This window comes from Schistocerca nitens, chromosome 5, assembly GCF_023898315.1.
Source record: "Schistocerca nitens isolate TAMUIC-IGC-003100 chromosome 5, iqSchNite1.1, whole genome shotgun sequence".
Taxonomy (NCBI): Eukaryota; Metazoa; Arthropoda; class Insecta; order Orthoptera; family Acrididae; genus Schistocerca; species Schistocerca nitens.
In genome coordinates, this window is record NC_064618.1 from 214,556,173 (window position 1) to 214,578,635 (window position 22,463).

General features: G+C 42.1%; 1 protein-coding gene across 1 annotated transcript in view; it reads left to right on the top strand.

The window, feature by feature from the left end:
- The first annotated feature begins 7,891 nt into the window (after positions 1–7,891).
- Positions 7,892–22,463, top strand: part of LOC126259254 (serine/threonine-protein kinase tricornered) — a 210,208-nt gene continuing 195,636 nt past the window's right edge. The window contains exon 1 of the mRNA XM_049955886.1: positions 7,892–8,185. Within this exon, the coding sequence (XP_049811843.1) occupies positions 8,005–8,185 (181 nt within the window). The 5' untranslated portion in view covers positions 7,892–8,004. The remainder of the gene's footprint in view (positions 8,186–22,463) is intronic.

The following is a 22,463-nucleotide window of genomic DNA, read 5'->3' on the forward strand; positions in this document are numbered from 1 at the left end:
AGTCCCGGTAATGCCTGGAATTCGGTATTCATGGCACACCCTTGACACTGTGGATCTCGGAATATTAAATTCTCTACTTCCGAAATGGAATGGCCCATGCGTCTAGCTCCAACTGTCATTCAACTTCAAAGTCTCTTAATTCCCATCGTGCGCGCATATTCACGTCGGAAACATTTTCGCTTGTATCACATGAGTACGAGTGATAGCTCCATCAATGCACTGCCGCTTCATACCTTTATGCGATGCTACCGCCGTCTGTGCATGTATCACTGTCCCGTAACTTTTGTTACCTCAATGTATAAACTCACCGCTTTTCGATTGCATGTCGTAAAGATGACTAAATCGGTTCTGTTTTGTTATGGCTTACGACACTGGCATGTAAGACAAATAACACCTCAATAGTCAACTGAAAAGTGTTTTCCCACTATTCATGGTAAAAAAAAAACTTCGATTTCGATGTGCTGAACCACGATATACACAGTGCGTTGCCAACTGTATAATCCTGATTATTAGTTGTCTAATGTGTTTATCGAAACCGTCTCATTTCAGTCTGTCAGGTAATTGTCCTGGTGCATATGAGAAACAGTGCGTAGTTTCGCTAAATGTTAACCCATCCAACTTTAGTCAAAGAACGGAACGGAAGGAAACCATCTGCTATAGCCACTGGTGAAGTCCGAAGCAAGTCAAGTAACATCACTAAGCAGCAATTTCTAGTACGCCCAAGGAATACGTAGAGTTTCGGCTGAGGAGAATGGGAGGTCCAGAATGGGAGGTTTTGAGTTTGGTTCTGGTTGTGAGAATATACTTTGTGCAGGAATGGAATCCTGATCTTACAGAAATGTTCGCCATATACGATTGAATGAAAGCAGATGTTGCGTCACTTCCGCAATTTAGTAACGATGTCTCTTCAGTCACAAAACATTTCACGTAACAGTTCGGAAAGCAGAAGTATACAAACAGCTTGCATGCTCTTTGATGTCAGACCTCTGCTGTTACCCGTTGCTTGCACGTCAAGGTTTCGCGCGATAGGTAATCGCCAGGCATTCTTTGTTTGTTGTATATATATATATATATATAAAGACGACAAAAATTGCAGTTTCTCAAGTACAGGTTTATGTTCCTTCGCGCATATATATATATATATATATATATATATATATATATATATATATATATATATATATGAAGGTACTTGAGAAACTGCAATTTTTGTCGTCTTTCTAAGATCACAAGGAACATACAGGCGCTGTAAATGCTCTTTCGCGTCATTCTCGTCATGCCATTTGTAAAAGGAACTAACGCGAAGAGGCGGCGTTTTCGTACTTCCCAGCAAACGAAGTAGGTGAATAACGTTGACATAATACCGGTTGACTCTGAAGTAACCAGTCTGCAGTCTGACCCATGGCGGGAGAAAATTATTTTCGTGAGTATCAGCAGACTACCCGTTACACTTGGTTAACTCCTACCTGGTCTTCCAACGAGAATAGCTATTTTCCAGGTCTGTTTCTCATTTCCCGTTCCACTCATATCAATAATATTTATCATCTTTGTAATCAACTGCGGTTTAGGTGCAGCAGTACAATGTTTGGAATAAGAATCAGCAAATTGAATCCTAAAGATGGTTTCTCACCGGAGTGGCAGGCGGTATTACTGCTGCGTATTAAGTCGTGAACTGCGGAATGCTACATCTCGGGTCACGACGTGCTAGAAACATACTACGTCTGGCCTTTACGAATTTACGGCAATTGGATTACCGAATACCGAGTTTAGGGCAGGAAAAATAATATAGACAGACAAGTGGAGACTGTCATGTTTGTTGTGATATAATGGAGATATTCTTAAATAACATATGCAGTGTTATCATGCCTCAGCAGACTTTAGAGTTTCTACGACCCGAAGCTGAAAATCGTAGTGCTTTAAATATGTCACGCTCAGTGTATATTCGGACATGTCCGAAAGAAGAGATACCATATTAGTATATATATATATATATATATATATATATATATATATATATATATATTTCTCACCGGCCACTTGACCATCTTCTTCTTCTGTGCGAATGGACAAACAGTGCCCGAACTCTTACGGGAATCGGCTACGCGCCGCGAGTAGTGAGTATAACACTGTTCTACAAAAAAAACCTTTTTTTCTATTTCTGATAAAAAGTATTGTGATCCTAGTTGTAATTTGAGAGCTGAATTGAAAACTGTTTTTGGTTTTTTTCTGTCAGGGATAGTTTATGAGTAATCGCAATTTTATTTCTCTTTTCAGTTTCTGATATAGTGCAGCAAACGTGAGGTGAAATTCGACAAACAAATGCACATCTTTATGATGTTATAAGTTCATCACATTAATGGAGGGTGGGATCTAACATATAACACAGTAACCTTTGTGTATACACTTTGAAGCATTTATTTGACATGAGAAATTACAGAAAATTGACAAACAATGAGCCACTGCCTTGTAATGCACATCACTTTTTTCTCTTGTATTGTGAATCTTTCTTCTCTCGAATGATATTCCAGCAATAATCTGCTAACATAGAAGGTACCCACTTCCCTCCATAGCGCCTTTCTATGGTAGAAATGTCTTTATGGAATCTTTCCGCATGTTCATCCGATACGTCACTACAACTCTCTGTGAAGTAGTCCAGATGAGAGTCCATCATATGCACCTTTCAAAGACAAATTGCACCCCAAATCCTGATATGCTTTGATCATATCCTTCACCATTGCTTTGTAGTTAGTAGCTCTTCTTCTTCCGAGGAAGTTTTCCGACATCATCTTGAAACAGTCCGATGCGGTTTTTTCTTTATCAGTTAAACATGCTTCAAAATTTGCGTCTTTCTGCAGCTCTCAGATTTGTGGGTCGACAAATACACCTTCCTTTATTTTTGCAGCTGAAAGACGGGGTAATTTGGTAGCTAGATATGCAAACCCACAGCCTGTTGGATCCATGGCCTTCACGAATTGTTTCATCAGGCCAAGTTTGATGTGAAGCGGTGGAAGTAGTATATATTCAGGAGCTACCAGACTTTCACGTTGTACATTCTTTTCGCCAACTTTCCCTCTTCGCCTAGGCCATTTCTTTTTCACGTAGTGAGAATTTTGGTCTCGACTATCCCACTCGCAAAGAAAACAGGCATACTTTGTGTAGCCTTGTTGCATTCCCAGTTCCATAGCAATTACCTTGAAATCTGCACATATTTTCCATTTGTGTTCATTGTATTTTAATGAATTTAGCATCCTTTGTACGAATTCGTAATTCTCTTTTGTCAAACTAGCGTAAGATACTGGAATAGAGGGTATTTTATTTCCGTTATGGAGCAAAACACCCTTCAGACTTGTTTTCGATGCATCTATGAAAAGTCTCCACTCCAGTGAAATATAAGTGAAGTTCAGCACTTTCATCAGGCCAGCAACGTCATTGCAAAATGTCAGTGCTTCGTCAGTTGAAAAATAAGAAATAAAGGCATGTTCTCTGTGCCTGAACACACTGATTTTAGTACTTTGGTGCAGTAGGTTATACTCTTGTAATCTTGAACCAAGCAGCTGCGCCTTTTGTTTACTTAGTCCTAGATCACATACTAAATCATTTAAATCTGCCTGTGTTAACAAATGTGGCGACGACTCACTTGTGCAGTGATATAAAGAATCATCATCTGTGATTTCTTCAGTACTACGTATTTCACTGTCACTCAGAATTTGACCTCGAGCTCTTGAAGGCACTGGAAGGTTGTCGGAATGCTGAACTGGCATTCTCGCTGAAGGCAGATCTGGGTAAACAATGTGCCTCTTCGACTTTTTGCTTGTAAAACCCTGAATTGTTGTTAGACAGAAATAACAATCAGTAACATGGTCCTTAGCCTCCATCCACACCATGGGAACAGCAAACAACGCCACATTCTCTTTACCTTTCCACCACTGAATTAGTTTGCAGTAACATGTAGCACAACAGAAATGTGGTGCCCATTCTTTATCTTGGTCTCCTACCTCTACTCCAAAGTAATGTTTGTATGCTTTCTTTATGACTGAAGAAATTTTCTTCCTATTTCTGGCAAGAGTGAACTTCCCACAGATGTAGCAGAAGTTTTCCGGGTTATATCGACATCCACGATGACGTGGCATTTCTGCAAATTTAAAAATACCACTTTGGTAATACACCTGTATTAAATTAATAGTAGGGAACTAGAGGAACGCTGATGTGTAAAAACAAGCAGTCGTTTTACCTTCAGCACCAGGCTCAATCAGTTTACACACAGGAACTAAAAAATTCAACCGTGCTCAGAAATATGACAGACAGTCACTTGTCAGCCAAAACACCCACTTGTTAAGATTGACACAAATTGCGGCTAACACCACTGTTGTAAACTCGATGCAACTGCCCCTAGGAGGCGTGAAGCTTTTCTGCCGAGGCGGCGACCGGCTGTCGCCGTTCGAGTTAATGAGATGTTTCAGGTGGTCTTAATGAGATACGTGTGGCAGCGGTAACCTAATGATGTCTGATTCTTCCCACCTGCTTTTGCACAAGAAGTAATCACGTTCTATCACTACTGGATGCGGCAACATAACCGTATTTCTCTATAACGTCTCTGTGTTTGCCATGAATTGTGAATATACATATATATACGTATTACATAAAAAGTATCCCTGACAACGATATTTTGTTTACATATTTGAATTTCCCACGGTAAAATGGTCTAGAAGCACATACTTTAATATCAGAAATAGAACCCATGTCGAACAGTGTAATGGGCGCGGGCACTTCGAATGTAGTGCGGGTCAATATTTTGAGAATGTGGGTTTCGCCGGAGGCGTGCCAGAGATAAATCCCTGCAGTCGCGCTATCCTCTGTGTCCTCGGTGGCTCAGATGGATAGAGCGTCTGCCATGTAAGTAGGAGATCCCGGGTTCGAGTCCCGGTCGGGGCATACATTTTCATCTGTCCCTGTTGACGTATGTCAACGCCTGTAAGCAGCTAGGGTGTTCATTTCATTGTAATTTAATTATAATGAGCTGCATGGTCATAGATGGTATCTGTTCTTTCGGACATGTCCGAAAGAACAGATACCATCTTAGTATATATAAAGCACTATTTCAGTTTACTTGCAATGTAACTAACGCCAACATGGAAAAGAAAACAGATAGGAAGTTTCCCACTTCCGGCGTTCCTAGTGATTCAGATACTGTTGTTAGACGTCTGTACTGCAACTGCCTAGTCCGCAGCTCGTGGACGTGCGGTAGCGTTCTCGCTTCCCACGCCCGGGTTCCCGGGTTCGATTCCCGGCGGGGTCAGGGATTTTCTCTGCCTCGTGATGACTGGGTGTTGTGTGATGTCCTTAGGTTAGTTAGGTTTAAGTAGTTCTAAGTTCTAGGGGACTGATGACCATAGATGTTAAGTCCCATAGTGCTCAGAGCCATTTTTTTGCAACTGCCTATTGCAGTCAGATCACGATAGACAGGGGGATCGCGAAATGCCCTTATTTCCTGACGAAGCTTGGCTGCATTTATTAGGAATTCGTAGAAAAAATTAGATTTAAGTTCTGAATATCATCGTCAGTTGCCTTAATAACTTTTGCATGCCGTGAAAACAATTGTGGTGTGCGTTTAATGCAACACAAATTACTGGGCCGATCTTTTTCCATCAAACCACATAATCTGATATGTATGTGAGCAACATACTGCGACTTTTTTTTTCCAGGCAACTAACAAACGAAAAGAACTCGTGTTCCTTCACGCAGGACAAAGCAGAAGCACACAGCGCCCTTGCATCTGACTGTATCACTACGTGTTTTTGATGTGATATGGTTGACTGGCCTCCTTCCCCAAATTTAAATCGAAGTGATTTTGACCTTTGGGGGATTTAAAAACATAATAAAGCTTTATCAAACAGTCCTTAAACACTCGAAGTGTTAAGATAGTATTCGGATTGGGATTCAAGCCGGCAGCCGGGACTCGACGAGAGTTTGTGTGTTCATAAGACGTCACATTGCTCTTTCCCCTCAGGGACGTCATTTAATTTACTCATTACCTCTTTGCGAGCGCCTTCTTAGGGAAAGGAAACCTGCCCCTTTTAATCGTCCATCCTGTTAGTAGAACACCCTCTTCCGTGTTAGGTATTTGTGATACTTTTCATTTTTCGGTTGTGCCATTTTGTTGGCCTCTGGAATTCATAATCGATAGCTATACCGTTCTTTAAACTTCGGTTAGCTCGAATGAAACAAGTTTACTGTTACCAGTTATTGTTTATTTCTATCCAAAACTCATTTAGAAGCTTTAAACCTTCATCATATGGTGGATTTGTGTGTGTGTGTGTGTGTGTGTGTGTGTGTGTGTGTGTGTGTGTGTGTGTGTGTGAGAGAGAGAGAGAGAGAGAGAGAGAGAGAGAGAGAGAGAGAGAGATACGATTTTGGGGTAACTTGTGGCACTGTCCAGTGGAGAAACAGAAACACTGTTTCAGAACGTGGTTTTGGCGAGGTTTTTGAATAAAAAGTAAATGTATATCAAAGGTGAAAATGAAAACAAGTAAAATAGAAAACCTCCAGTGGTCGCCGGCTCCTTTCTCTGTCGTAACACGTCACACGTAAACAGTCATATTTTGAAAACAAAGATGGTGTCTGGAAACTGCTGGGTACAGAAAACATAATAGCAAAACAGAAACATTGTCTCGGTGTACAAAGAATATGTATCACAGTAACATTATTCTTTCGGATTAAGTTGTAAAGGTTTTGGAGATATTCGTTTGAGTTAATGAATGTATGCGTTGGAATAAATTTTTAAAGTGGTACACAAATCCGATTCTGTCAGGTTTATATGGCTTAGTTTTAATACTCGTCTATTTAATCGGATGACATGTTGCGAAATTTAAGTACAATAATTATGTTGCCAACAGTGATAAATTATACAAAAATAACAATTTCAGCGCATGTATTGAGTAACTGAAAGAAGTATCTCCACAGTCCTTCAAAAATATTCTGAAATAATAATGTTGTTATGATATATATGCGTTGTTCTTAGAGATAATGTTTCTGTTTTGCTGTACTTTCTTTGGCATCTAGTGGTTTCCAGAAGCTATCTTTGTTTACAAAATACGACAGTTTACGCGTAATGCGTTTAGACATAAGGCCGTGACCGTTGGAGGTATTCTATTTTAATTGTTTTGTTTGCACCCTTGGATATATGTTCTTATTAATGTTCTGAAATAGTATTTTTGTTTCTCGAGTAGACAGTGCCACAAGTTAGACCAAAATCTGAACACAGTACAAATATACATCGTACTGAAACATGTAATTCCACCGATGATGGAAATTCTAACCTTTGAAACGCTTTGCGGATATAAACAAACAGTGACAGGTAACAGTAAACTTGTTTCATTCCACATCAGTAGCAGTCAGGTACTCGTCCTGCAAGCGGGTGTCTTCATCCGGTATCGATAAGATGCAAATTGGCACCGCAAAACAGTATTATCGACTGGCTTCCTAATGAGCCTTTGTCTCCTTGCAGTGATTGGTATTCATTTTTTCTACTTAGCGCTTGCCATCGCTATCCAGTGATGCGACCTGGCGTCGGCGGTTCTCCACTTTTGTTTCATTGCATTTGTGCGGTAGGTGTTCGAGAAATTAGTAGGGCCGGCACAGCCGAAACGTAAATTCTCGTCGCTATCGAAGGCGCTTCCTCGGCGGAAGGGAGCGTACAATACCGGTCGTCGTGAGGTAGAAAGCGGTACGGCGCATGCGCGGTGCAGAACGCCGGCTGACGAACCGGCCCGTTGTGCGCGCGAGCGGCACAACAGGTGGGGCTGTGGTGGGGGGAGCGGCGTCAGTCAGGTGGCGGAAGGGGAGGGGTGTCCGCCAGCGGTCGCGCCGCGCGCTCGCCAGTCGTTCTGCGGGATATGGTCGCGGTGGTGGTGCTCTGGCGAACTGCGAAGCGGGTCCTAGCCGAGTGCGTGTGTGCGTAGCCGGGGCGCGCGCGAGCGTGTGACCGTGCGTGTGTCATGTGAGTTCATGTCGCCGTGCAACAAGGAGCGGGTTGTGCTCCTGGTGGAGAGGCCCGCCATCTCCCAGCACCCAGCAGGAGGAGGAGGTGGCAGCAACGGCGGAGACGGCGGCTTCAGCGCGGCCAGGCGTCTCCTGCGCTGGTTCTCTCGGCTGCGGCGGCCAGACATGGGCAAGCAGGGGGTCCAAGGTTCGTGTCTCACGTGACAAACCAGTCCCAAAGTCAGCCCGGCGCCCTCACTTTGAGACCCAGGGTTTCCATTGTCAGTTTCCGACGCTGCTGGGAACTACGGTCAGAGATGACCAGATCCATCAAAGACACTTTGTATTAGGCGTTTCCCTTCGAGATTTTAGAATATTAACTAAATAGCACCGAGGTTCACCCTTCCAAGCGATGAAACCTCGCAGAGAAAATAAACTTGGGATTCCAGCGTTGCCAGTGGTGCAGTAGTTCCACCGCCATCGATGCGTAGTGTGCTGGTAATAGTGGCAGAAGTGCCAGTATGCAATGAAATTACTCCGCTGGCTTCGTTAGCGGAACGGTTATTGGCGCATTAACGGCCTAATAAAAAGAGTAGTCTATCCCGCAGATACCGTGTTCTTGTTGTAAATTATTTATCTCAAACCGAAATACATTGTTTTCGTTAGGTCTCTACACCTCTGGTATTATGTGAAAAGTGATAATGACAATGGAAAACAGATTACCCAAATCGTATCGGCTGACCCGAAGTACTGCAACATTCGTGATCATAGTTCACGGTGTGAGAACATTTGTTCTGAAGCCGATAGGTATGAACTCTGGATTAATGTCTGTGCTAATGTGCAGCTTGTATCTGCGAATATTAATCGTGGCGAAAAAAAGCAAATGTGCGCTTTTTTAGAAGAAATCACGAACGTACAGTTTTATATTTTATAGCAGTGGTTTGTGCCTATATTCCGATAAGAGTTAAATTCTGAAGAATGGGAGTTTCGTAACAAGTTTCTGATCCACAGGAGTCTGCACAGTACTGTCTGGTCTGGTTCCGGCACGATTGAGATATTGCGGAGGCGTTTGTGGCGGAACCGGTTGGCCATCTGACTTAGTGCTTAAACCCCATTTTCAGTAAACGCCTTCCACTGCAAACTGTGTGTTCAGCATTGAACTCCAGACTCTTGGGTTGCAAAACCTGCGATGCAGATGTTTCGGATCGGAAGCTATCTTGAAGTTGTCGTTCAGTTTACCTATTGATCAAAATTCCAACACCAGAACGGCTTTGCGTCCCAAGATGTTGATTCGATGAGCCAGTTCTTTCACTTACATCTGACCTTGTGTGGTGACACCAGAATTCAACATTCTAATAGCAAAAAAATATATATTCTTAGTCGGATTTGCTACACGATTTAGGTGACTTCAGTACATACATTACAGAGCAATAAACTGAATTCTTGGCAGGGAAACTATTAGTTCGAAGTTAATGTGAAATGGAGGGTGTGTGTGTGTGTGTGTGTGTGTGTGTGTGTGTGTGTGTGTGTAAGTAAGAGGAAAAGCAAGTAAGAGGAAAAGCGTCTTGTTGATTCTCAAAGGCCATTTCGCCGTTCCGTTATTTGACCTTCTGGCGAAAGGCACCCGAAGATTATTATGACTCGGCTGGCTTTGATGAACAAGGACTCGCTCAGGAATTACGACCGAACAGTCGGAGAACGTTCTACCAAGTTAAGTAGAGCAGTGGTTACGGCTGTTGGCGTCTCTAGAAACGTAGCAGGGGGGTGCTACAGTTCATAATTTTTTATGAAAATGAATTAGTCAGTATTGACAAAAGGCAAGTCCCTTGGAGAGAAATGGTGTCGAGATATTCAGTAGCTCGTCCATATTGGCAGTTGCGTTGCAGTCGAGTAAAACAAAATGCATTCAGCAGACGTTCCCAATTGCGTGGGCGTTACCAAAACAGCCATGCCCGCTACGACGAGTCTACTGTCACATCAGTTGAGATTCTCAGGCGATGGACTCTCACAATGTTCAGTTTATCTTGGCACAGTAACCGAAATTTTAGAGTGCCTTTTTAATTTTTGGTAAAGATGCTCATTAAACTCAAAAATTATAATGTTCTTGACTTAAAGCCGTAAATTTGGTACCTGAGACGCATTCATCGGCATCCCTGGGAATTCTACAAATTACGTTCTTGGATCTGCGTAAGTGCTATCATTTATAATATTATGCTCTGCTTAGTTGTTTTCCTGAGGAGTATGTGAGAACTTTTCTATTAAAAAAAAATTGTATCTGACAAAAAATACAAACTTTGAGACCAGAAAAGGTTAGTGAAAAGGCCGAAAGACTACTTTGACTGCGAAAGATGAACTGCAACGATTACTAGCTTTTGTAATTCAGTGTTGCGGGAGGCGTTTGAAGACCTCATGCGTTGATCGAGTAAAGAACACGGTGAAGCCAAGAGATAGTGGTTGGGCACATTTTACGTCACGAGTCGTCGCTGAAAATCGTAGTTAAAGATTTGGTGGAAGGAATGTATCACAGATGCAGGCCGTAGAGATGAGCATAAAGCAGATTAAATAAGGTGCAGCAACAATGCTGTATATAAAGAGGATATTCCAAGAGATTCGGGAATTGCAGCCGGTCGTCGTAAGCTTCACTCCTAGATGTTTCAGCTGGACACCTACCGGTCATCTTCAGGTGATCAATTGAAGACTCAAAGATTACCAGCCTTCAGTCTTAGATGGCTCACCTGAGGATGACTGGTAGGTATCCAGTTGAAATATCGTGGAGTGAAGTTTACGACGACCGGCTACAATCCCGAAATCTCTTCAACATTTAATTCACCAGGAAAAGTTTTGAATTTCACAACAAGAGGATAATTGGCAAGGGACAAGTGTGAAGAACTGTATCCCACAAGCGTTAGGATTAAGGATAGAGCCAAGGAAACATGAGGACTTTATATGATGATGATTGATTGTAATGCCAGTATAGGCTCGCTAGTGCTTCTTTGTTGAATTAAATTTCGTGGTACCGGGTTAACTCTGTCTTTCGTTTCATCTTTAGTGTCATGTTCATGAAGTTCGACTATTCCCGTTACAGATATATAAGGGTTCTAGACGGGTACGTAGATATAGTTCCGAACAGGAATCCATGCCAGAAATGTACCGTTTGAATGTGAATTAAGCTTGAAGATTGGATCACTTTCAAACGTCGCACTTCACGGTACACAAACATACTGAGAAGAGGGTGCCCTTGTGAGTCCGTGTTGGAATTGTGAGATCACATTCAATTTTCGGGCTACAGAAACGGCTGCAAGATACTGGTACGTTCAGAACTAAGAGGGGTTGTCTGGTTCTCTGCGAATGCTACACCCTCTCGACTTCGCAGAGATGTCCTTTGTCACATAGAAGAGAACCCGACGGCAAGTATTCAAAAAAGTGACTAGTCATGAGCTTCTGTAGAGCACACAGGTCACTCATTGTCCTCCTGTTTGCGTACCATTAATAGAGAGAGATATTTGAAAGTGAACTTGCTTCTTTTCAGTCGAAACGGTACATATCCGGAACCCTCTGCAATCCCTGAATCCTGTAGTAGTTGTCCGTATAAACGTATACAGGAGCGGTGTGTGCATCCTCACTCCATATTTGGGATAGAAACTGTGTACACTGTAAGACTGGATCAAATTATGCATGGTTCAAAACCGTTACCTACATTTTTCTCACACCATTCACAGTTCGTATCTTTGTGGCTTGACATTTCTTCGTCTATTCTTCTGTTACGACCACTACAACTGAGCTCCTTAAGTCTCACTCCTTGAGCTCGACAACACAAGGGAAACCATTCCAGCCGGCCGCTGTGGTCGATCGGTTCTAGGTGCTTCAGTCGGGAACCGCGCTGCTGCTACGGTCGCAGGTTCGAATCCTGCCTCGGGCATGGATGTGCGTAATGTCCTTAGGTTAGTTAGATTTAAGTAGTTCTAAGTCTAGGGGACTGATGACCTCTGATGTTAAGTCCCATAGCGCTTAGAGCCATTTGAACCATTTGAAACCATTTCCCTATATAGTCAGTGGCAGCTTTATCCTTTGCTACCGTTTACACACAATAACGATCGATTCTAGTTCACATGCAAGCTTGATTCATATTCGTAAATGCTGTATGGAAGTCGGTAAGGTACGGGCGCCTGTTGCAAACTCGAGTGTCAGCTAACGGAACTTCATACGATTTATGAATGTCCCAAGGAAATTTTTCACACCCTCCAAGGAATTGTTCATTATTGCCATTTTCCGGTTCGTAAAATATCCCCGAAACGCTACGCCGTGTGTGAGGATAAACCGGACAGAGTGCAGAGACCAATTCTGGATGGGTTTCTGTGTGCGTTACAACAGCCCTGTGTTGGTGTTTCGTGACGTTCTGTGTAAGCCACTCGTGCGGCTGTTTTACTGGCATTTAAGATCGAAAAATAGTACACATTAATTTTCAGCAGTCAATTGAACATACATTTTAGTAAATCGTGGCAGACATGGCATATTGCAGCAGACTGCGATCACACGAATTTGGAACTTTCCAGTCTCCTTAGCGCAGCTGTGAACAGTAATTACAGCTTTGGATAAAATCTCCTTCTGAACTGTTATTTTTTTTTTTTGTGAAATTGGAAATGTACAATACGTGACATTTTTGCTCCTCTTCTGCACGTATGCAGAGCTTTGCAACATCAAAGGCACTCTTTATAGATAATAATCGATGCAATATTGTGGACACATATCCCGTCGATGCTTTCTTAGTTGTTTGTTGTCCAGTGACAGTCCACTTGCTACCAGGATAGTGCATCGGTAAGGTAAGTATTCAGTTTCAGAGCACTTGGCTTCAGCATGCTATTATGGTAGCAGATCTGTAGGTGGCAGTATGTTACCGAAACCTGTCCCTCCCCATGGGATCAAGACTGAAAATAAGTGATTATGTGATTGAAACTCGGTATGGAAGCTTGAGTTAAATTTCTATATACTTTCATAATAGCTGTAGTCTGCAGCTCATTTAAAACATTGTTATTTAGCTCTGTAATATATGTGTTTGTAGGTTTCTCCCGGCGAATGTGCTGTTTGAAAATCTCTCAGGCATGCAGCCTACAGACTGCTGCCCGACAGGTGTTCAAGCAACTGCCTAATAAGTTTCAGAAGCATTTCTTCACTGTTTCATCTTCTGAAGTTGAGAGTTCTGATAGTTACATATTATTACTAGCAATTATACTACTGCGTATCTTACTTTTTTTACCCGTGTCAGGATAAAAGTTTTTATCTTGCGCCGTTCCATTAACTCGCCTTTCGTCTTCGACTTAGTCTTTAGTAGGCGTGAAACCAGTCAATGTGCAGCCAGTTGGGCGCATTGCGGTGTTCACCGACGGATTTCATGATCTGTGAAATCTACTGCAACTATGAGCTGGAATCTAGATCATAATGCGGAAACGGCGTCTTTCACCGCTCACCAGCACTCCGGCTGTTTCCTTATTACTGCAATTCTTGCTTGGCAAAGAATCTAGATGTGGCAGTTCCTCAGTTTGCTGCAGCAACGATGACATACTCTTGCGGATTCTTATACAGTTACAGTAAACTCCCGTTCATCCGAAATGATCGGGACGGAGGTTCGGATATAACGCAAATTTCGGATAAACCGAAGTTCCCTCATTTTCACGCATGAAACATCCCGAATTGCGTCAATACCGCGAAATACGATCTTAGGGTACGTAGAAGTAGATTAATATGGTTGTGAATAAGCTCCCATGTTTTTGACTGAAAAAATTTTGTTGTGTTGAAAAGGTGCCAAAGTGTGTCTGAAGACTCAAAGTTTTTAAACGCTGAATAACAAAGCTCCTTTATTTTACGTTCTTACAGAAAAATCCGCCTTAATATAATTACCTACTCTTTTGAATAAAAAATGAACTACTGTACAAAGTTATGAAACAAATCTAGAGATTACGTAAAGGAACGAAAAGTTTGTCTAGAGGAACTACAAGGTAAAAAAAAACAAAAAAAAAATCCTTTTAACGTATGGTCGTTGAAGTTCTAGGACGCTTCATTAGACTTTACTTTTTGGCAAAAAAGTATAATTTCTTCTTCTTTCTTGAGAAACTTGTGTTGCGGCAGTATATCTACAGCGTTGGAAACAAAAGATTTCTGGATTAAGTCGCCTCCTCCTGTTCGCTGATGTACTCCAAGGCGGTTTGGATCGCTTCGTAACCGACTGTGTGAGGAATCTTTTTCTGTGCTTCGTCATCAGAGACATATTCTTCTGACGCTTTCTGGTTGGTCACAATTTGGACGATTTCTTCTTCAGTCAAATCAAAAAAGTCGTTTTCCATCCACTCTTCAGCGCCTTCGAAGTTCGCGTCTTCGCAAACCGGTAGCTTCTCCAGTAAATTCACCTAAATTACGTCATTTTCATCTGTTTCTACAACGTCAGCTTGAGTTTCGGTGTTGCCTCCTTCTTTACACCACTGTTGAGTTGCCTTACCATCTAAGAGGTGTATCTGTTTTAAGACCTAACGAGATAAATTGGAGGAATTAGATTCCAAGCTTCAGCAATCCAATGAATGACACTTTATATAAACATCGATTTTTTAAGAGTTCGCATAAAATCTTCTTCAGCATCAATCGCACCGACTAAGTACTCCAGCAGCGTCTGTAATGTTTTTTCATTGCCTCAAGAACGCCTTGATCCATCGGTTGACATAGGGACGTGACGTTTGGTGGAAGAAACAAAACTTTGATATCCCCATCTTGTAGATCATCTGAGTGAGAAGGAGCTTGGTCTACAAGAATTAGCGCTTTTCGAGGAATTCCATTTTTTAAAGTTCTCGCCAATATAATGTCCTTTGTCGATGATTCGCCGCTGATGGCAATTTCACGAATGCCATGCCGCTTCTTGAACCGATCCAGCCAGCCATCACTGCCAAGGAATTCTTGCTCCTTCCCTTCAATCAGCTAATGAAAATGCATCGCTTTTTGACGAAGTAGAGGGCCTGAAACTGACATACCTTTGGCTCTTATTTGTTCGTGCCTCAAAAATAATGCCTCTTATGAGGATGTGCACCTTTACTCATCGTTTTTCGAGATTTCACTGCGCTGCCTGACGCTTGAATGAAACAAAATTTTTCAGTTTCTGGTCGATTTGTCTTCCAATCAGTAATCGTACTCCTACCGACGTTCAAATCCGCAGCAAGTTTCGCAGGTGGCTCACCAGCGTCAGTTGTGTGCAAAGCGCGAAGCTTTTGTTCCAACGAGATCACATTCTTTTTTCGTTTCGCGCCCATAGTAACGTTCAGCGCGTTTTGACCGACACTCGACTGATTCTTTTTGGTTTTTGGCTACTTTAATCTCTGGACATTTTAAAGCATGTAGCGCGAGCACGAAACGTTAACTGAAAAAACACACAGACGCACGACTTGACAACACTCGAGACGCACTAGACAAGCTTTTGACTCTTGAAACTAGGCTGCGGCAGCCATCGAATGAAAACATTCGATGCAGCTATCCCCCTCTCCCCTGTCCTACCCAACCCCACGCGACAACACAAAAGTGCATTGTACGTTTGCTGTTAAATTGTTGAACGCTCGGTTTTGTCTGATGTACAGACAACAGGTGGAAAGTGTTTGGCGCCGTACTCTCATTGTCGATTTCGACAGGGCTACGTCGCGCAGCAAAGAGCAATACTCTACGTACTGTACTTCCGAGGAGTTCCAATAGAGGCAGTGGCATGAAACCATACAGTACGAACGCTAAAACATCAATCAAACACGCACGAAATGACTACGCTCGGACTTCTGGCAAGCGCCAGTGCACCGATTAGTAGTATACTATCGAAATGCATGGCTCCAAGCGCAGAAAGTTGAAACTTGTCAAGTGTCAGTCTAGCTAGCCAAAAGCGTAGCTGCGCGATGCATCAGCCAGCGCCAGTGTGAGCCGCGAAAATAGGAAAAATTTGTTCGGTTAAAGCGGATTTTGGATAAACGCGATTCGGATAAACGGGAGTTTACTGTAATTTTTTTTAAAAAAAAAAAGTCTCCAGTATCACAGATATAGTAACTCCTCCGAGCATAGGAAGCAACCTACAGCAATTATCTGTTTCACGTAATTAGTGTCTTTTAAGCCTAAGCTGTCCATCAAGAATTTGCAATTGTTGTTTATACTCAATCCGTAATTGACCGACACGGTAATTGTTCGCGTTCTTCCACCGTTGTGCTTTCCAAATTGCAATCAAACTAACAGAATCGTGCAGAAAGTAAAGAACGTTGTGACGTAACTAAATAAAAAAGAAAGATATCAACAAACTTTGTAAATAAATAAAGTTACAGTACATTACTACGTTTCTCAGTAACTTACCATAACTGTCAAATCACTTACTGCACGTAGGACCAATGTTGCAATTCCCATGTTGTACTCCTCTACCGCCAAAGATTTGAGCCAGGATTGCACCGCGTGTGTGAGATCTTCATCCTTTGCGAATTGTTTTCCACTCAAAAGTTCTTTTAGTTCCTGAAATTAGTGATGCCGGGGCTGTAAAGAGGATCTCTCGTCGTATTGTCATGAATGAAAAACATGTTTCCCCATAATATTCCATGTCACTCAAGACTCAGTCATTGCACTAAACATTCATTATTTTTGTATATAAATTTCGGTATGCCGAACATTTTGTGCATTCAGAAAACGAATGACACTGTGCAATTCACACTTAGCGGGATTTTCAGTTATATCGCTATCCCGAAAGGTTGGTTGGTTAGTTGGTTAGTTGATTTGGGGGAGGGAACCGAACAGGGTGGTCATCAGTCCACTAGATTAGGAAAGGATTGGGAAGGAAGTCGACCTTGCCCTTTCAAGGGAACCTTCCCAGCATTTGCCTGAAGCGATTTAGGGAAATAAAGGAATATATAAATTAGGGTGGCCGGACGCAGGTTTGAACCGTCGTCCTCCCAAATGCGATTCCAGCGGAAGGTTACAAAAAAAAGAGGTGTGGCAGATTGCCAACAAAATCCGGCACACATGGAGACAGGGGAAGGAGCTAACTGGTACGCTTGCGATTTTTGTGATGTCAGCGCTGGGTGTGGCATAAAATTCTTTACTTTCTATATGACCCTCATAAGTCACGCTTCTGTTTGCTTATTTCGTAGTATGGTTACACATAGCCAAGTATTCCCATTGCGTCCGACTCACTGATATTAACGATAATGGAAGGTGACTCTTCGCAAATTGTTGGGAATGTGGGATTCACTGTTTCATGCTGTACAAGCACCGTAATTTTTATAAACTGGTTTACATTTCTCTGCACAGACATCGCGTCAGGTTATATCACTTTCTGTTGTACACAAGAACCTCGTTTATCGGGTGCTCATTAATCCGAATTTCCGGTTTATCCTGGTCCACGTTTCTGTTTCCTCTTCTCTTACGCGAAAATGTGCGGTATGTTGTTGATGCGGTACGGTATATGAACAGTTGCGACGTTAGCACAGCAGGTGGCATGGAGATCGCCGGTCCCACGCTTCCAGCTACCGTTTCTACAGTCAGTGTGGATTTGTTCCTTGACAGTTAAGAAGCTGTACTGGTATTGTACAGTGATCGTGAAGTGGACAGCGAAAGTGGAGATTCAGGACAAGAAGTAACGCCTCATGCGGAGGCAACGGCGCAGCTGGAAAAACTAGGTTCTCTGAACGCGGAGCGAGTCAGATGATACCCTTTTACGAGGGTGGTGTGAAAAGTTTTCGGAACCGAATAGAAAAAAGTACTCACATCACTGAAACTTCTTTATTTTTCAGTGTAGTCTCCTTGTAAATTAATGCACTTGGTCCAACAATGTTCCAGTGCCTTGATCCCATCTCGAAGATGAGTTTCGTCAAGGCCTGCAAAATAGTTGTCAATTCCGGCTATCAATTCATAGTTTGAAGTTAATCTTCGCCCACCAAGAAAAATTTTCAGTTTTGGGAACAGATGGAAGTTTGACGGAGCGTTGGCACGGCACGTACGTGCGGGCGCGCATTGTCTTGAGAAGATGGCTTTCTTCCTTACTAAACCTCGCCTTTTTTCGCGCATCTTTTGCTGCAATTTCTCCAGGAAGTTAGCATAGTATTCTCCAGTAATTGTTTGACCAGTGGTAAGATAATCTACAAACAGAATCCCCTTCGCATCCCAGAACACTGATGCCATGACCTTTCCCGCCGAAGGAATTGTCTTTGCTTTCTTTGGTGGCGGAAAATCAGCATGTTTCCACTGCTTTGACTGTTGTTTTGTCTCTGCGGTATAGTACGACACCCAAATTTCATCTTATTCGTTTCTCCTAAAACGGGCCAAACATTGTTCCGATATCTCCATACTCATGCTTTTTTGATCCAGCGTCAAGAGTCGCGGAACCAATCTTGCAGATAATTTTTACATTTCTAATTCTTCAGTTAAAATGTGATACACCCTTTCAGATGACATCTGACAAGCGTGAACAATTCCACGCACTTTCAATCGGCGATCCTCCATGACCATTTCGTGCACTTTTGCAGTGATTTCTGGAATAGTGACACATCTTGGCCGACCACTGCGTGGATCATCATCTAACCTCTCCCGACCAAATTGAAATTCATTTGTCCACTTCGCAGCTGTTGAATAAGAAGAAGCAGAGTCCCCCCAGTGTATTATGGAAATCGTCATGAATGTCCTTTGCTTTCATACCGTCCTTTATGAAATACTCAATCACTGCTCGAATCTCTATTTTTTTTTCATCTTTGCAAATCACAACGCGGGAACAATAACAGAGCCACGTGACCACCACAGCTCTCTTCCAAGAGCACTGACTTGGCACGTGTTCAGACAACAGTCCAATGAATGCCACGTGAATAGCTCGTTGCGCTAGCGCTGACCTGTCTTGGTGATTCCGAGAACTAAAAAACCATCCTCGTACGATGCGAGTTGGAAACTGGTCGGTTGTAAATCGATTCCTACATAGTTACAAAGGACTCGGCAGATGGCGCGGCTGCAGCGTTACTCTCCAGTAAACCGCAACGCGTTACCGACCAGTTGCCAGCGACTCGGCGTCGAAGTTGCGTCGTGTCCTTGAACATAGCTCTGTGCTGGTTTAATTTGAAAAAGAACGAGCAGGTTGCGGACAGGAGTTTAGCTACGACAGTGGCGGACAGTTATCATGTGCTAATGTGCTACAGCAGATCGTAAATACCGTACTGAAATTACGCCATTTCACTTCCACTGCGAGCGGGAAATTGCACTAAAATTGACATTTCTCTTCGAATACCTACTAGTATGCAAATAAAACCGACAAGAACGTCCTTTCGGTGCGCTGTCTCCGCGAGAACTGGAAACTAGTGTCTAGTGCTGAAACCAGTCAACCAACCTACGGCACGCGGGGAGCCGAGCGGTCTGAGGCGCCTTGCCATATATATATATATATATATATAATGTCTGTGTGTTTTTCGTCCTTATCGTAAGTTAGTAAGCTAGTTTAAGTTAGTTTTATTAGTGTGTAAGCCTAGGGGCCGATGATCTCAACAGTTTGACCGACCGACAAAGGAAATCTGCGAACAGAGAATTACAAAATAACATCAGGAAGAGAAGGGCAGAGTTCTCCGTTCACATACATAGGATGAACGAAAATCGGCAGACGAAGAAAAGTTTCACGTAGTGACAACTAATAAAGCGAAAACCAACTGGGTGAAGGAAACCATGGAAGACCGAAAGAAACTGAACATGTCCACAGAAGGTATGATAAATAGGAGAAAATAGCGAGAAGACCGAAAACAGAAATTCCAGCGAACGCCTAAAGAGAAGTAAACAGGAAAGAAGCGGTCAGAAGAGGGGAAAAAGAAACACAGTATATGAGAAGTTTCTGTGAAGAAAAAATAGTGTGTGTATGCCATGAAAATTGTTGTTTCAGTTCTCTGCTTGAGGGATGATAAACATAATAATAATTTGAAATGTGTAAGCTACCTGCAGGCCAAATAGGCTCTCTGAAAAACTAGTTCTTTTTCCACCTGTCTCGTTTCTTTACTAAGGTTTTGAACGTAAAGAATGAATTGATACGACAGCTAGAGTGTTACATTTTGCATCCCCCCAGCATTTGGGGGGAAGTAAAAGCGCAAACTAACGGCTTTTGAGTGTGATTTTCAAAATCTAATCCATTCTTATCATGTCAGTTGGATAGATGGACAGTGGATGATAGTTTGTTAATTTCTTCTCTTCGCAGTAGTACACCAATGTTTCCGAGAAACAACTAGTACTTCTCCTATTACTACTACATATAAAAGTCGTGCTTTCAGATACTGTGTTCTATTTGCCGAGCGGGTCGGCTCAAATTCACAGGAGTGAGAGTGTTTGGTTTTGAAATTCTATGCCCTTATTTGCGAAGGACAGGCTTCAAATTTTTGTGTGTGTGACTTAAGTTTCTGGTAACTTCCCGAAGTTACTTCTTACACATGTTCGGCAGGTATCTACCACAAAGGCACGGCCTAGTTATTCGCCTTTTTTAACACTGCTTTAACGTTACTACAGTTGGACTAGAACATTCCTTTAAACTAACGTAAAGCTTTAGGAGTGCCCATATATTGTCTGAACGTCTCGGAACATCGATAACTAGAATTGAAAAAAAAAAGTTACTGCCTGTCATGTTTGGTCTAATGAAACACAATTATTGGAATTATGGCAATTTTCACACAAAACAAAACCAGTATCTGGCTTTTCTTCGCGTTTTCAACTTTCAGAACAATTGCAAGTTTATCGTTATCAGTCCGCAGTGTCATTCTCTCTCTTATTGACGTCAGCTCCTTGACGTCTTGTCGTAGACATGTTAATTGCTTAACTCGAGTAAGAGATAACTTAGTGCAAACAGTGTGTTAAGGTGCCTTTATAGTACTGGTGGCTTTGCCAGTCACTAGAGAACTAAACTTCGCACTTGGTCGTAGAGTTTCAGAGTTGGGTTGAACGTAAAGGAAGTATTTAGAAATAGGTTACATCTTCGCACATATTTATCACGTACTTCGAAATTTTTTCGTAATAGAGACATTGAAATCTATTATAACTATTTGAAATTTCAGGCAAAAAATCAACCTCTAAGGTGAAAATAATTCGTCTGTTGATTCACTGCCACTGAGACATAAATAATTGCTAAAACAGTACAGTAACTTGTTACATTTACCAAAGGATTTCAAAGTAGGTCAGTAAAAAGCAAAGCTGAAAAAATAAAATAATTCTGAAACATAGTCTGTGAACCAAGGTACCAGATAAAAATGTTTTGAGTGGCCTGCGTAACGCATATTTGTCTTTTACCCTGGACACTACACTAACTCGTCTGGAATTAAACGTCCACACGATTGCCACAGTGCAACACAAATTCGTCAGGTAGAAAATGTATGTCTATCTATTTAATTTTATTTTTGTGGATTTCGGGAGACCTCATTCCGTCATTTACATGCGTTATACGTGGAAGGAAATTGAGAGCATTTCAAAAAGATTCTTCCACGTCTAGAAGGCAATACGTAACAAATAATGAATATAGAAACAGGCGCACAGTACTACAAAGTCTTTATTCTTGAAATAACCATCTGATTTTACGACGGTATTTCTCTGATATGCACGCACACACAGCACTTTTGGCCCTTTTTACAATTAAATAAAGTATTAGTTTTCATTTACCTTCTAAGGATGTTGAATGTGTCCTCCGTCGGAGTCACGGCTAACATCCAGACGACAGCCAAACTCATCGCATTCTTTTATGAGCGTTTCTAAGTTACAGCGTTAGGCCGGTATTACACTATCAAATTTCTTTGTCAAAGATTTGATCAAATATTCCGTCAAATATATTTGACGAAGATCTTTGACGTAGCGCTAGAAGGGGTATTACACTGTCATCATATTTTTCGTCAAAGTTCAAGATGGCTGACAACAACAACAACAACAACTTGTTATTAACCGCAGCAGTTGCATGTACCACAATTGCACTGTGTGCATATGCGGAAGAGAAGCGGGGAAAGAAAGGAAACATACCTGGGTGAAGCCGTTGGTTTTACGACGACACGATAAAAGTATTCAACAAAACTTGTTACGTGAGCTTATAATGTAGGACGTCAAGTCGTACATAAATTATTTAAAAATGGATGAGCATACATTTCTGTATGTGCTCGTTGAAGTGTATCCTCGTAACACGAGGCACAATATTCACTTAAGAACTGCTACATCTGCAGAGGACAGGCTCACAGTAACACTCCGATTCCTTGCTACAGGAGAGGGTTAGGTTAGGTCAGGTCTCCAATCTTAGTAATCTGTTTTTATATTCAGCGTGCCTCACGTTGTAAAGCAGCTCATCAGCTTCATACATCTCTATTAATTTTGTAGTTGTCGGGACGCACCAATTGTATTTACCCGCAATGTTTATAAAAACACTACAGACTACAGAATGCAGCGATGCTAGCGCTCCATGTGTGAACATGTCACACTGCAGTGAACAGAAGACAAGCAACTTCTTT